General features: G+C 40.8%; 1 protein-coding gene and 1 long non-coding RNA gene across 2 annotated transcripts; both read left to right on the forward strand.

Annotated features, from left to right (window-relative positions):
* Positions 1-113: 113 nt before the first annotated feature.
* On the forward strand, positions 114-10,453 carry LOC123233272 (C-factor-like). Its single transcript, XM_044659424.1, has 6 exons — positions 114-164; positions 297-348; positions 4,975-5,162; positions 8,962-9,120; positions 9,260-9,379; positions 10,189-10,453. The coding sequence occupies exons 1-6, from the start codon at positions 114-116 to the stop codon at positions 10,300-10,302; spliced, it is 684 nt and encodes a 227-aa protein (XP_044515359.1). The 3' UTR covers positions 10,303-10,453.
* A 1,916-nt stretch (positions 10,454-12,369) lies between these two features.
* Positions 12,370-13,501, forward strand: LOC123234642. Its single transcript, XR_006505349.1, has 2 exons — positions 12,370-12,427; positions 13,298-13,501. It is a non-coding gene; the product is annotated as an uncharacterized LOC123234642 (long non-coding RNA).
* The last annotated feature ends 2,471 nt before the right edge of the window (positions 13,502-15,972 follow it).

Genomic DNA, 15,972 nt, shown 5'->3' on the forward strand with positions numbered 1-15,972 from the left:
CTGGGTATTAAGTGATGGCTGAGTGGCTCTGTAATGCTAGGTCTCTGGGGATGAGTTTTTGCGGGGAGGCAAAGGAGGGAGGGGGGGAAAGGCGGAGGGGGACAGGGAAGGGGATGTCATCTCTAGGAGGGTGTAGTGGTGGTGGTGGTGGGATCTTAGGGCCGGTGAGCTTAAACTGCCCCCGTGTTAGCATTCCTGGGAGGTGCAGGGGAGGGGACTCCTCAAAGTCCCCCTCCATTTCCCTTCGGGTGACCCCCATGTCGCTGTAGGATGTCTTCCCTCTTTTGATTCTCTAGGCACTTCGCGAGCTGGCGGCTCAGCACTCCATTGTCCGGATCCTCCCATTGGGTGAGCCTCCTTTCAGAAGCTTACTCTGTCCCTTCTTGCCCTCCCCCTTTCCTAATAGCGCAATGCTGCCCCAGCTACGCACCTGTTCTCCCTGGCATTTCCCCAGGTCCCATAAGTTAGAGCATTGCTTCTCTACTGCAAGGCCTCTGGGAGTAAGAGGCAAGAGGACCTTTGTAGGGCGCCTGGGGGATCCAGGGATAGGATGGTTTAAAGCTGAGGAAAGGAGGCTCAGAGAAAAGTGATTGGCTGAAATTTCCTGCAACTAGGAAATAGTGAAATGTTGACTGAGATCCCCTTTTGTAAAATGAGACTCCGTAGCTCATGCTCCTACATCTTCCTAACAAGGACCAAGGTCTCCAAAAGGGAGAGTGAGTGTAGAGTCCAGAGGTAGGTCCTCTGGTTTGTCTACCTTTCTGTGTGTCTTAGGGAGATTTACACCCTCTCTGGGTCTCTGGGGCTCCTCCCCTTGCTTAGTCAGGGTTTCAGTCTATCTCCATCTCTTTGTTTCTAGAACACAGGTTAGAGATGCCAGGCATTAGGCATTCTGCCTTTTGTATCAAGAAGTTCCTGAGACTGTCAGAAATAGTGTCATACACTAAGCAGGCTGAGGCATGGGGGTGGTCTGAGGGGCTCAGGACAGGGGCTTCTCTGCCTGCCAATATCAGCCCTGCCAGTTGCCATGGAATCCACCATTTAGGGCCAAGGATGATTTGTTTCTTTTGGATTTGGAGGCATTTGGGTGTAGAGAGTATTACATGGAGAAGTCAACATAGTCCTGGAGGTGGAGCACCTTGAAGCTCTTATCAGGTGGCATCTTTTCTCCAGTATCTGCCTGATGTCTTTCCCTATCATCCCTCTGGGCAGAAGGATGGATTTTTAGAAGCTGTGGGGTTAAGACTCTGTCTTTGGTGTTGGGTACTGAGCTGGCTGACAGTCAGGTGATAATAGACACGGGTCACAGCCAGTTGACCCACAGCAATTGGCAGGGAGATACATGGACCAAAAGGGAAAGGTAAGACAGTGCCAAAGGATTTGCCATTTTCCTGAATTGCTGGAGCACTCGCTCAGGTCAGCTTTCTCTCTTCAAACTTTTCCTCACTCTTCTTCCCCCTTCCTGCAAGTAGTTGTTCAGTTGTTGTTCAGCTCAGTCATTCCCCACTCTTTTTGACCCCATTTGGGTTTTCTTGGCAAAGATACTAGAGGCATTTGCCATTTCCTTCCCCAGCTCATTTGAGAGATGAGGAAACTGAGGTAAATAGGGTGAAGTGGCTTGACTAGGATCACATGACTAGTAAATGTCTGAGGTCAGTTTTGGGCTCAAGTTTTCCTGGCTCCAGGCCTGGCACTGTGCCACCTAGCTGTCTTGCCCAGTACAGTTGTGGCGCTCAATTCACAAATCTGAGTTTTATCAGATCTTATTTTACTCCATCTCCATGCTCTATTTGATCTTTTGCAATCCTCCCTTCCTTGGTCTTTTCTTGCTTCTCTTATTATTTGACCAGACTTTCATAGACTTCTCTGCTGTCTCATTATATATTTCATGCCCTCTAATTGTGCTCATTCCCCAGTGGCTCTATCTTGCCCCCTCTTCTTTTTTCAGGCACTTTCTTACTGATCACATCAGCAACTCTTGGTTTAATTAAAGTGTCGTAATTAATAATTTTATGTTAATTTGTTTGAAAGCTTGTTTGCTCCTATTCATATTTATATACTTATACATAGTATTTGTAATATATATATATATAATATTTATAAGTATTATGTATAAAGCTAAATTACATTTAAATTGGTAATTTGTTTTAAATGTATAACTTAAATGTATAATAATGTATAATTTTTTTTAAACCCTTAACTTCTGTGTATTGGCTCCTTGGTGGAAGAGTGGTAAGGGTGGATAATGGGGGTCAAGTGACTTGCCCAGGGTCACACTGCTGGGAAGTGTCTGAGGCCACCTTTGAACCTAGGACCTCCCATCTCTAGGCCTGACTCTCAATCCACTGAGCTGCCCCCTAATGTATAATTAATTGATTTAATTTATCATGATTTCTTTGAAGACAGCTCACAGATTTCTAAATCTAGCCCTAGTCTTTCTTCTGAGATTTAGTTTCTCATCGTAATTGCCTACTTGACATTTCAAACTGGTTGTCCTGCTAACATCTTGAATGCAATATATCAGAAATAATTCATTATCTTTCCTACAACTCACCCTTTGTCCACATTCTCTTCTCTCTTTTGAAGGCACCTTCATTCTTCCAGTCTTGCAGGTTCATACACAACAGCAGTATTATCCTAGACCAGTTATGGCAAACCTTTTAGAGATGGAGTGCCAGACCCTACCCCCACTCCATCCCCCAGACTGAGTGCTGTATCCACCCACCCCCAGACACCATATGACATGTCTCTCCCTCCCATTGAGTTTGGACTGTGTTCCACCCACCTTTGCCCAAGGCAGGGGAGGGAGAAAGGATTCCCATTGGGTTGCTGGGCAGAGGGGTGGGTAAAGTGAGGAAAGTCCTCATTGAGTGTAGAGAGGGTGAGGGGAGTAGCCCTGAGGGCTATAGTCCTCTTCTTCAGCTCTACTGCCTGTGAGCTGCCCACCTTACCCCCTGTGTGCTACCATTGGACTATTGGGCAGAGGGTCAGGGGATGTATAAAAATGTTGTGGGGTATAGTGGAGAGGAGGAAGGGAGCCCAAGTCCCTCTGCTTTTCTAGTAGCAAACTCTGACAGGCCGAGAACAGCCTTGTGTCCACAGAGAGGAATCTGTGTGCCATCTTTGGTATCTGTGCCATAGGTTAGCCATCACTGTCCTAGACTCTTAACCCTACTTTACATGTCTAATCAGTTGCCTAATTTTGATGTATCTAATCCCACAGCATTTCTCACATTCAACCATTTATCTATGCTCACATAACATTACCTTCTAAATTTACCTCCTCCTCCTCATAGCATGCCTGCATTATTCCAATAACCTACCAAAAGGTTTACATGTCTCAAGTATTACTCTACTCCATTTAATTTTCCATGTTGCTGCCAAAGTACTATTTCTTTAGTCAAGATCTCACCATGTAATTCCCCTGATCAATAAACCCCAGTGGCTCCCCATTATCTCTAGAAGAAACTCCTCTGTCACTTCCTAAAGTCCTTTACACTTTTGGTCCCAAAATATTCTTTCAGCCTCAATTTATATTATAGGTGAAACTCATTTTATGGGACCAATAAGTTCAAAGACCTTTCTTTTAAAAATTATTTTTATTTTTTAAAAAAGAACCCCTTATGTATTGGTTCCAAGGCAGATGAGTGGTAAGGGTTAGGCAATGGGGATTAAGTGACTTGCCCAGGTTCACACAGCAAAGACCTTCCTAATAAAATGAAGATCCAGTATAATAGTGGTTCCCTATCATTAATATGTACTTATTATATGAAAATGCCTAGACACTTTACTACTTTTCTTAGGCTTGGCAGAGCTATTAACATCACAACTCTTGTGTTTTAGAGCCATTATTATTGACTAAATAGTGCTAATGAAACAAAGAGAAGCCCTGCTCTGAGTTGGACCTCACTTGTTTCAAGCAAATCTTTCCTTTCAAAGTTCTTCTTACAAGCAAATGTCCAGGATAGACTGTAAGGGGAGCTAAGGTTTGGTGTAGTCTTGTCATGACTCAGAGTAGTGCTTTTTGGGTGAACTGCTGGAAAAATTTGCTGGACTTGAAAGAATGGTGAGGATTTTGCCAGAAACTGAAAAATTGTTCATTCTGTATTTTTCTGATATATTTTTGGGTTGGTAATCACCTATCCTTGAATTTACAGGTGTTGAGTTCACCAAAAATGAGATTTTCCCATGCTATACTCTCCCTTCCGCATTCTTCATCCAGACCAAAAGGCTTTTTACCTCTTGGTTATGACCAATCCTTCTCTAGCTCTCATTTCCCTTTTTGTGCTCTGGCAGGGCCACCATGCCTGGAATCCATTACTTCTTCACTTTCATCTAATGGAATCACTCACTTTCTTTGAGTCTCAGCTAAAGCATTACCTTGAACAGGAAATCTTTCCTGAACCCTCTTGGCTGCTACTGCTTTCCCTTTTGAAGTACCTTTTAATTTTCTACTTGGTATTTGTTATACACAATACACTCTGTTTCTTCTCTCTATATTGACTTTGTATATACTCTGACACATGGGCACTTAGAAAGCCATATGTGTGTGTTTCCTGGTAGTTGTCCTTTTCTGCTTGAAGAAGACCAAAATGTCATCACTATGTCAGGATCAATGCACGGTGTGTCTGACTGTGACTGATCAGACCAATACTCAGAGAGAAGACTCAGCCACAAGTTGAGCACAAATATCCCATATGCAAATTTGGGATGGAGGAGTCTAAATATGCATATGTGACATTTTCTATATGCACAAATACATACATGCATGCATATGTAGTGCATGTTTGTCTCTGTCTCTGTCTCTGTCTCTCTCTCTCTCTCTCTCTCTCTCTCTCTTTTCCCTTTCCTCCTTTAGAATGGGAATTCCTTAAGAAGAGGGATTGTTTCCTTCCATGTTCTTGTATCCCCCAGTTTCTCCTATGGTGCTTGCAGAAATACTGGATAAGTTGCTTGAATATTCTTTCTTAACAGATGTGGAGAATAGTGCTTCCATCCAAGAGACCTTTGTCTCTGTCGAGGACCAGCTGCAGGGCTTGGGGCTGAATCTACTCATCAACAATGCAGGAAGGATCATTCCCCACTCATTCCTGTCTGAGTCAGAAGAATCCATGCACCAGCTGTACCAGACTCATGTTGCTGGTATATTAAAGATGAGCCAGGTAAGACTTTTCCTGCTTAGGCCCCATACAGAGCACACATTCCCTCTGGACATGAGTGACCCCCTCTCTCACAGTCCCAGAGCTGGGGGAATTGGATCTTCCTTTTCCACTTCCCTGCCCCGCTTTCTAGGCCTTTCTCAATCTGGCTGCTCCCCACATTTCCAAATGAGTGGCTCTTTCCCTCCAATTAAAGCCAGGCACCTTTATGTTTTTAGAGGGCTGTAGTGGGAGAGGGGGTGAATCTTGATCTGATTGGCCCCAGGGAGAATAATGCTTAAAAAATACAGGGAGGCAGATCTCAGCTCTTTAAGAATTAGAACTGGGAAAAAGTTAACTGCTCTGTCTTTTGGTTTTCCTCATTGTATTTCATATAAATGTAGCAATAGCACTATTAATTACGTGTATAGTTACAATAGTAGCTCTCATTTATCTAATTTGTGTATTTTTTTAACCTACAGAAAAATAAGCTTAATTTTTTATTTAATTAACAATCAATTAATCATTAGTTAACTAATTAGCAAAGCATCTATGATTATTATTATTATTATTATTAGCAAAGCATATGAGGTAGTGATCACTTCCAGCTAGCAGTGGCATGGTCAAATTCTTTCCCCAAGATATAAAATCCCCCCTGCTCTCACCAGGGAATACTCTCTTGCAATTTCATACCATTTTGATCTCCCCAGAAGCTCCCAGGGATAACCCTGTGATGGTACTTTGTCAATTTGATATTCACCTGAGGGTATGGGAAAAATAGAATATTTTATGAAATATTAAAATTATGGAACCCTCAGTTTGTTGCATCTTCACCCTATACTTGGGAAATTGGCTACTTTTAACTGATCAGTCTCATCAATATGACTCAGAGAATTAACCTTTTAGTAGCTATATGGTTTATTAAACTCTAGTTTAATAATTTATTAATATTAATTTGTTAATATTAAAAAGAATAATTAAAAAGAATAATCATTATAATTGCTCAATTATAGTTTAGAGTACAGGGAAGTGACTAATTTTAAAGAATCTGCTTTACCTATTTTTCTTCTAGTGGTCCATTAGACCACAATTTGTATAGCAGAAACAAGGGAAGAAAGAATAATGTTATGGGTATGTATCAGAATTGCTTCTATAAACAATTGGCAGAAACAAAGGAGAGAGCTAGGAGTTGGTCTCTGTTTCCCAGACTGACCTTGATAGTAGCTGAGGTTTCAGAGCAGCTACCAGTCTGGCCTCTCCTCAAACACTGGTTTTGCATGGTCCCCACAGTCTTTGGCCATTTTGTCATTTTTCCTAGCAGGATAGTATTCCATCACATTCATATCCTATTACTAGTTCAACTATTCTGCAGTTGGTGAGGACCTGTCTAGTTTCCAGTTCTTTGCCACCACAAAAATGACTGCTGTATATATTTTTGTAATCCTCATCATTTTATTCTTTCTTTGGTCTCTATGAGGTATGGAACTACTAGTCATAGTCCTGGTTTATAAGATATGCTCAGTTTAATACCTTCTAGGGCATAGTCCCAAATAGTTTTCCAGAATGGTTATATCAATTAACTTCTTTCATGCATTCATGTATCTGTTTTCCCACAGTTCTTCTAACGTTTGTCATTTTCCAATTTTTGGCAACTTTTCCAATTTAATGGTATGAGTGGAAATTTAGAGTTCTTTAAAAAATTATTAATAATTTGGAGTGTTTTTTCACCAAATGGCTACTGGTGTCCTTGGATTTCTATTTCTAAATATGACATTTTTATATTTTTTGAGAATTTGTCAATTTGGGAATGGTTTTTACATTTATAAATTTAAACTATTTCCCATTATATCTTAAAAAACTATTTTTATCAGAGAAATTTACTGCAGAGAATTTCCCTTACATACTTATCCACTTGCCTTCTAATTTCACTTGCCTTGCATTTGTTTGTATAAGGACTTAATATTATTTATGTAATCATAATGGTCTGTTCCTTTCTCTCATTGTCTATATATCATTTGGTTATGAATTCTTCTCCTATTCCTAAAGTTGGAAGATAATTTCTTCCCTAGTCCCCTTCAATTTTTTTATGTTAGCATATTCTCTAAGTCAAGTACCCATTTGGAGCTTCTCTTGATAAAGTTTGTGGCATGCCAGTCTATACCTTGATGCTGTCAAATTGTTTTCCAGTTTACCCAGCAGTTTTTGCCAAAGGTCAAAGTCTTCTCCAATATGTTTGATCTTTAGATTTATGAACTATTGGACGACTCTGCTAGTTTGTGTTCATCTATTTTTTATCTAATCTGTTTCACTGATCAACTTGTCTCTTTTCAACTAGTATCAAATTGTTTGGATAATTATGGCTTTGTAGTACAATTTCAGTTTGTATACTACCTGACTCTATTCCTTCTCATATTTTTCATGGGTGCCTTTGAAATTCTTGACCTTCTCTTCTTCTATCTGAATTTTGTCATCTTTAAAAATTAGCTTTAGTAATCCTTTCATAGTTTTATTGGTATCAAACTGAATAAGTAAATCAATTCTGGTGGCATTGTCCTCTTTATTATATTGGCTGAGTATATTCATGAGCAGGAAATATATCTCCAACTCTTTTGATCAGTCTTTGTGTGAAGAATTTTGTAATTTTGTTCATTTGGTTCTTGTGTGTGTGTTTAGAGGTAGAGTCCCATGTGTTTTAAACTTATTGTAGTTATTTTAAGCAGAATTTCTTTCCTATCTGTTCTTTCTAAATTTTGTTAGGATTTTAGAAAAATATTCAGGATATATGTCATTTTATTTTATATCCTTCAACTATGGTGAAATGGTTAATTTATTCAATTAGTGTTAGTTTTCTCCCTTGGGTTCTTTACATAAATCATCATGTCATCTGTACAGAGGAATAATTTTGTTTCTCCTTTTCCTATGCTTATTCCCTCAATGTCTTTTTCTTGTTATATTGTTGGATTTAGGTTACTACTCAACTAAGCTGTACTCTTTTATTTTGTGGGTTAGTTTATTCCATTTACATTTACTTTTTTGATAGTTAAATGTGAATTTCTTTTGATTCTATTCTCTTATACTTTTCATTTTCTTCATTTTATTTCTTCTCTTTGAAAAAAAAAGAATAAAAGAAGGGGTTTTTGAGAGAGGATGATGTTTAGCCTAAGAGTTCTCAATTTGAAATAATTTTCTTCTGCCCCCCCACCCCAACCCTCTTCTCTTTCTCTGTTCCAGAGGTTTTACATGGCACTGTGGAATGAGCACTAGGTGTGGAGTCAAGATGACCTGAGCTTAAATCTGGCCCCAGATCTTTAGGAGTTGTATGATCCTGGTCAAGTCACTTAACCCTATTTGACTGTTTCCTCATCTTTTAAATGAGTTGGAGGAGGAAATAGCAAACCACTTCACTATTTCTGCCAAGCAAACCTCAAATGGGGTCTCAAGTTAACAATAAGCACAACTACAATAAACTTTCCTTTCCTTCTTTTTAAGCTCTCTTTGAGATCTACTCTCAATGGTTAGAGTTTGTTTTGTTTGGGACTGATCCCCCCTTCCATCTATGCTCTCCCTTATTCTCTTCCTTCCTTTTCCTCTCTCCCTCTTTTCTATTTGTTGAATAAAATGTTTCTCTGTAAGTTCCATGAGGGCAGGGATCTTCCATCTAAATTTTATGTCTTCTCCTGGGTTTTTCACAATTCTATTAATAAAAAGTTGTTTAATTGCATTAAGGTGGAAAGGAAGCTGAGGCCATGTAGAATCTCTATCATTTTAGATTTATGACAACAATAAATGTCTCTATTCTCCTGTCTTTCTTCAAACCTGCCAGATGTTCCTGCCCTTGTTGAAGAAGGCTGCTCAAATGGGCCCTCAGGATAGTCTCAGTTGTAACAGAGCTGCTATCATCAACATTTCTTCTGCTGTAGGCTCCATCACAGAAATTTATGGTTGGCATTTTGGTCATGTTTTGTCATATTGCTGTAGTAAGGTATGGACATTGGATATTGGGTGGGAAGAAGGGAGGAAGTTTGGGGTGGATGGTGAGGGGATAATGGTACTACAGACCTTCATTTGCACAGCTAATCTGTGCCCTCCTCTTCCCTACGTGCCCCATTCCCTGTTACTAGGCTGCCTTGAACATGCTCACCCGGTGCCAGGGTTTATTCCTTAAAGAAGAAGGCATCCTTTGTGCTGCTATTCATCCTGGCTGGGTTCAAACAGATATGGGCAATAGTGGATCATTGAAGGTATGCCTCCTTCCTGCAACATCCTCTGCTTGGGACCAAGATTGTTATAGCATTGAGGTATTATGAGCTAGTCTTTGTTTCGGAGGATACCATAGGGCAGGAACTTGGGAATGAAGGCACAGGGAGTCAGTTAGTATAGGCTTGATTGTCATGAATGGCTTGGAAATAGGAGGAGAAAGTCAGCCCTTGATGGGGAACATTCTGTGTTAATTTCCTGGGATGATAGAGAAGGAATCAGATATGGTCTGGGCTCCATGAGTGGTAGAAGAAGGTGATCTCAAATAAGAAACTCAAGCAAGTTGTATTAGCATCTAGATGGATATTTCTACTGTGTTTGTCTGTTTCTTTTTAAATCTTTATCTTCTTACAACTTGTCCTGGGATCAGTTCCAAGGATAACCAACTAGCAGGTAAGGGCTAGGCAATGGGATTAAATGACTTTCCCAGGGTTAAATAGCTAGGAAGTGTGTGAAACCAGATCTGAAGGCAGGGCTTCCCTTCTCCAGATATGGCTCTCTCTATCCACTGGACCTCCTAGCTGCCCTTCACTTTGTTTGAATTGGAAGTATTCCTTCTTCCTTCCTTCCAACATTATCCATAGGAGCCATGACTTGTGCCAGGGTCCAGAGGCTACTGTATCACAGAATTTGTCCCTGACTGGCAATCCTTCCACTGTCCCTCAGCCTCTGGGAAATCATCTCCTTTCTGAGTCACTTATTTCCTGTTACATCCTGCACTGTATCCAGGTGCTCTCTTAGCTGGTTCACTCTCCTCCTGGCCCCCCTTTACCAGCTGCTGTGTGCTCTGCAGGCTTCTTTGAAGAAAGAAGAATCTGTGCAAGGAATGCTGAAGGTCCTTTCTTCACTTTCAGGGAAGAATTCAGGATATTTCTTTGATTGGGAAGGAAAGGAATTGTGTTGGTGAAGTTACATCCAGCTGGGAGGTGGTGATGGAGATCTGACTGCAGTTATCCCTCCTTCACATCCATCAGCAGCCCAGGATCTACTTGTTCATCTTGGTTGTCCTCTTTCCTCAGTTCCTGTTTTCAATAAACTCATTTAATTGCTTCCCTAAACTGTTCTCATTCTTTCTACTCACCAAGGGCTGTTGTTGATGGTCTAGACTTTGGAAAGTGATGGAAAGAGTGTTAATCATGTAGGTGAAATTTTAAAGTGTGAGATTTGTTAATTTGTGGGCTGAAAATTCTTTATATACACCTTGTCTCCTGGGTGTAGATCTACATGTGTGATTGTGTTGCATGAAGTTTTCCCTTGGGGGAGGGGAGCAGACAAATAATTAGCATCAACAAGACATTGGGGTCTGGAAAGGAGTAAACTTCACCTCCATATTCCTTGAGGTCCCTTTCCCTCTCTCATGCCATCAGAAATCCTGATTCCTCTGGACATACCTCTGACCATACTTCTGGTCATTCCTCTGGCCATCCCTTTGTGGTCCCCTACAGTGTCTACAGACTCTTGGAGGGGTATTATGTTTGGGTTCTGATTTACCTCATTAGAATGATGAGCCCTGCTGGAGATTCTATTACTATTATCCCTCCAACTTCTGTTCCTATTTTCCTGATTCTTCCTTCTACAATTTACAGCTACATGGCCTTGATTATCACAGAAATGCCATAGTTTTGACACTCTGTCTGCCAGTTTACTTTCCATTTTCCTGAAAGGAGCCATAGTTTCCTCAATTGTTAAGATAGGGGCTAAAATAATTGCCTCTTTTTCCCTGCCCTGTTTATGCTTTTTCAGGTTATTCTTTTCCACTTTTTTCTTTTCTTCCCTCTCACAGCTTTCAAAAACATATACTGGCATTTTTTTCAACTACTCTATGTCCATGCTAGACCAATCTGGATAGTTCTTCTCAAAATATTCTCTAATTTTTGGGGAAGAGTGATTTACAAAATGCTTTCTTATAATCCAAGAATCCATCTGTTTAAAGGAAGCAAGCCCAAGAAATCTAGTTTCTGATTCTACAATCCTATCATAAAAATAGGTTGGACGTTCATTTGCTTCCTGATTAATATATTAGGATTTAACCCAGTTCTGTGGTTTTGAGGAGCAAGACTTCATACCCCTTAATAAAGTGTCCTTGGCTTCACATAATTGTATGAAGTCCTCAGTTACATTTGGGTTCTATTTTGGGTCTTTTAAAGGCCATTTTTTGCATTCTCATCTTGAGAATTATTTAGTAGTGTAAGAAAACTCTCTTACAAAGGTAAATCAGAAAGGGAAACCCTAGAATAGTGTTACTTAGGTTAGCTAAGAGTGCTGATTAGCTAACCTTCAGAGCAACCTTAACTGACTGCTCAGGGAGCCAATGGCTTCTCCCTTCCAACTCCCTTTACCCTTACAAAAGATTATCTGACTGCGTTTATTTAACTGAAGTTTGTTTAATAACAAGTCTTAAAGGGAAAGGATTAGGATAGAAGGAAGTCAGGATTGCCCTCAACCTTAAGCACAGATTGGTTTTCAAGTCCAAGGCTCACAGGCTTATGGAGGTTTTCTTTCTTCCTATTCTATACTATATGCTAGTTTTGATAAGTTCAAAGTCTTTAGCAGTAGACAGCAAGAGGAAAAGAGATTCTGACCTTCAGAGCTGGTTTAGCCTGTCTCTTTGGGCTAATGCCCCTAAAGATAGGTGTTACAGTTCTAGCAGTTCCCTTCAAATCCTTTTGGTCAATGTCACAATCCACAGGAATCCAGGTCCAGAAACATTTGGCCAAATCCCAGCAATAGAGGTAGTTTCTATCCTGAGAAACAAAGAGAGCTACCTCTTGTCCCGAGGTCTAGGCAAGAGTTTTCTCAGGGAGTGCAACTGTCACTCTCCCCAGTCTCTCCCCTTCGCTTTCCATCTGCCTTTGTTGTCCATAAATCCTCTCTTCAACATTCGAAACCCTTTATGTGCAATTTTTTTCCATAGTATCTGCAAGGATGCTTTGTCTATCTCCCTCAGGAAGTAAGGCATACAGGAGATCCANTGTGCTGCTATTCATCCTGGCTGGGTTCAAACAGATATGGGCAATAGTGGATCATTGAAGGTATGCCTCCTTCCTGCAACATCCTCTGCTTGGGACCAAGATTGTTATAGCATTGAGGTATTATGAGCTAGTCTTTGTTTCGGAGGATACCATAGGGCAGGAACTTGGGAATGAAGGCACAGGGAGTCAGTTAGTATAGGCTTGATTGTCATGAATGGCTTGGAAATAGGAGGAGAAAGTCAGCCCTTGATGGGGAACATTCTGTGTTAATTTCCTGGGATGATAGAGAAGGAATCAGATATGGTCTGGGCTCCATGAGTGGTAGAAGAAGGTGATCTCAAATAAGAAACTCAAGCAAGTTGTATTAGCATCTAGATGGATATTTCTACTGTGTTTGTCTGTTTCTTTTTAAATCTTTATCTTCTTACAACTTGTCCTGGGATCAGTTCCAAGGATAACCAACTAGCAGGTAAGGGCTAGGCAATGGGATTAAATGACTTTCCCAGGGTTAAATAGCTAGGAAGTGTGTGAAACCAGATCTGAAGGCAGGGCTTCCCTTCTCCAGATATGGCTCTCTCTATCCACTGGACCTCCTAGCTGCCCTTCACTTTGTTTGAATTGGAAGTATTCCTTCTTCCTTCCTTCCAACATTATCCATAGGAGCCATGACTTGTGCCAGGGTCCAGAGGCTACTGTATCACAGAATTTGTCCCTGACTGGCAATCCTTCCACTGTCCCTCAGCCTCTGGGAAATCATCTCCTTTCTGAGTCACTTATTTCCTGTTACATCCTGCACTGTATCCAGGTGCTCTCTTAGCTGGTTCACTCTCCTCCTGGCCCCCCTTTACCAGCTGCTGTGTGCTCTGCAGGCTTCTTTGAAGAAAGAAGAATCTGTGCAAGGAATGCTGAAGGTCCTTTCTTCACTTTCAGGGAAGAATTCAGGATATTTCTTTGATTGGGAAGGAAAGGAATTGTGTTGGTGAAGTTACATCCAGCTGGGAGGTGGTGATGGAGATCTGACTGCAGTTATCCCTCCTTCACATCCATCAGCAGCCCAGGATCTACTTGTTCATCTTGGTTGTCCTCTTTCCTCAGTTCCTGTTTTCAATAAACTCATTTAATTGCTTCCCTAAACTGTTCTCATTCTTTCTACTCACCAAGGGCTGTTGTTGATGGTCTAGACTTTGGAAAGTGATGGAAAGAGTGTTAATCATGTAGGTGAAATTTTAAAGTGTGAGATTTGTTAATTTGTGGGCTGAAAATTCTTTATATACACCTTGTCTCCTGGGTGTAGATCTACATGTGTGATTGTGTTGCATGAAGTTTTCCCTTGGGGGAGGGGAGCAGACAAATAATTAGCATCAACAAGACATTGGGGTCTGGAAAGGAGTAAACTTCACCTCCATATTCCTTGAGGTCCCTTTCCCTCTCTCATGCCATCAGAAATCCTGATTCCTCTGGACATACCTCTGACCATACTTCTGGTCATTCCTCTGGCCATCCCTTTGTGGTCCCCTACAGTGTCTACAGACTCTTGGAGGGGTATTATGTTTGGGTTCTGATTTACCTCATTAGAATGATGAGCCCTGCTGGAGATTCTATTACTATTATCCCTCCAACTTCTGTTCCTATTTTCCTGATTCTTCCTTCTACAATTTACAGCTACATGGCCTTGATTATCACAGAAATGCCATAGTTTTGACACTCTGTCTGCCAGTTTACTTTCCATTTTCCTGAAAGGAGCCATAGTTTCCTCAATTGTTAAGATAGGGGCTAAAATAATTGCCTCTTTTTCCCTGCCCTGTTTATGCTTTTTCAGGTTATTCTTTTCCACTTTTTTCTTTTCTTCCCTCTCACAGCTTTCAAAAACATATACTGGCATTTTTTTCAACTACTCTATGTCCATGCTAGACCAATCTGGATAGTTCTTCTCAAAATATTCTCTAATTTTTGGGGAAGAGTGATTTACAAAATGCTTTCTTATAATCCAAGAATCCATCTGTTTAAAGGAAGCAAGCCCAAGAAATCTAGTTTCTGATTCTACAATCCTATCATAAAAATAGGTTGGACGTTCATTTGCTTCCTGATTAATATATTAGGATTTAACCCAGTTCTGTGGTTTTGAGGAGCAAGACTTCATACCCCTTAATAAAGTGTCCTTGGCTTCACATAATTGTATGAAGTCCTCAGTTACATTTGGGTTCTATTTTGGGTCTTTTAAAGGCCATTTTTTGCATTCTCATCTTGAGAATTATTTAGTAGTGTAAGAAAACTCTCTTACAAAGGTAAATCAGAAAGGGAAACCCTAGAATAGTGTTACTTAGGTTAGCTAAGAGTGCTGATTAGCTAACCTTCAGAGCAACCTTAACTGACTGCTCAGGGAGCCAATGGCTTCTCCCTTCCAACTCCCTTTACCCTTACAAAAGATTATCTGACTGCGTTTATTTAACTGAAGTTTGTTTAATAACAAGTCTTAAAGGGAAAGGATTAGGATAGAAGGAAGTCAGGATTGCCCTCAACCTTAAGCACAGATTGGTTTTCAAGTCCAAGGCTCACAGGCTTATGGAGGTTTTCTTTCTTCCTATTCTATACTATATGCTAGTTTTGATAAGTTCAAAGTCTTTAGCAGTAGACAGCAAGAGGAAAAGAGATTCTGACCTTCAGAGCTGGTTTAGCCTGTCTCTTTGGGCTAATGCCCCTAAAGATAGGTGTTACAGTTCTAGCAGTTCCCTTCAAATCCTTTTGGTCAATGTCACAATCCACAGGAATCCAGGTCCAGAAACATTTGGCCAAATCCCAGCAATAGAGGTAGTTTCTATCCTGAGAAACAAAGAGAGCTACCTCTTGTCCCGAGGTCTAGGCAAGAGTTTTCTCAGGGAGTGCAACTGTCACTCTCCCCAGTCTCTCCCCTTCGCTTTCCATCTGCCTTTGTTGTCCATAAATCCTCTCTTCAACATTCGAAACCCTTTATGTGCAATTTTTTTCCATAGTATCTGCAAGGATGCTTTGTCTATCTCCCTCAGGAAGTAAGGCATACAGGAGATCCATTATATCAACCCAGTTTGGGTGGTGGGAAGTCCTACAAATTTTTTCAAACCTGCTAGATCACAAACAAGGGTTCAACATCAAAGGAAGGCACTTTTTCCTAGCTATCTATAAAGAACACTGCTACTCAATAGGAGATGATTTCTTATTGTTACTAAATTTTCTCCATGATCATTCCTGGTAACTTCTCTCAGAGAAAACATGCCTTTACTTGGGAGTTGATTACTTCCTACTACCAAGTCTAAAGTCTGAATAGAGATAGAACAGAAGACACATGGAGTGGAGAGAGAAGGGGGAAGAGGAAGAGAAAGGCGAGGAGCAGAATGGGGAGAAAGAGGAATAGAAAGGGGAGAGGGAGGAGGAGGAGAAAAAATAGAAAGAGGAGGAACTGAAGGAGAAAGGGAAGGGTAGAAGGGAGAACCTGGAGGAAGAGGAAGAGGAGAGGAAACAGGAGGAGGGGGAGGATACAGAGTACGGACCCCAGGAGGAGTGGAGGCAGAGGCAGAAGGAAGAGATGTGGTCAGGGAAGGAGGAGAAGAAGGAAAAGTGTGGGAAATCAT

Source organism: Gracilinanus agilis, chromosome 2 (genome assembly GCF_016433145.1).
Source record: "Gracilinanus agilis isolate LMUSP501 chromosome 2, AgileGrace, whole genome shotgun sequence".
NCBI classification, from domain to species: Eukaryota; Metazoa; Chordata; class Mammalia; order Didelphimorphia; family Didelphidae; genus Gracilinanus; species Gracilinanus agilis.

What these genes read in the sequence shown, in the direction of transcription:
- LOC123233272 (XM_044659424.1), top strand. Translation starts at nt 114, where the DNA reads ATGTCATCTCTAGGAGGGTGTAGTGGTGGTGGTGGTGGGATCTTAGGG. An exon ending in GTGGTGGGATCTTAGGGCCG is followed by an intron (nt 165 to 296) that starts GTGAGCTTAAAC and finishes TTGATTCTCTAG; the next exon opens with GCACTTCGCGAGCTGGCGGC. An exon ending in TGTCATATTGCTGTAGTAAG is followed by an intron (nt 9,121 to 9,259) that starts GTATGGACATTG and finishes CCCTGTTACTAG; the next exon opens with GCTGCCTTGAACATGCTCAC.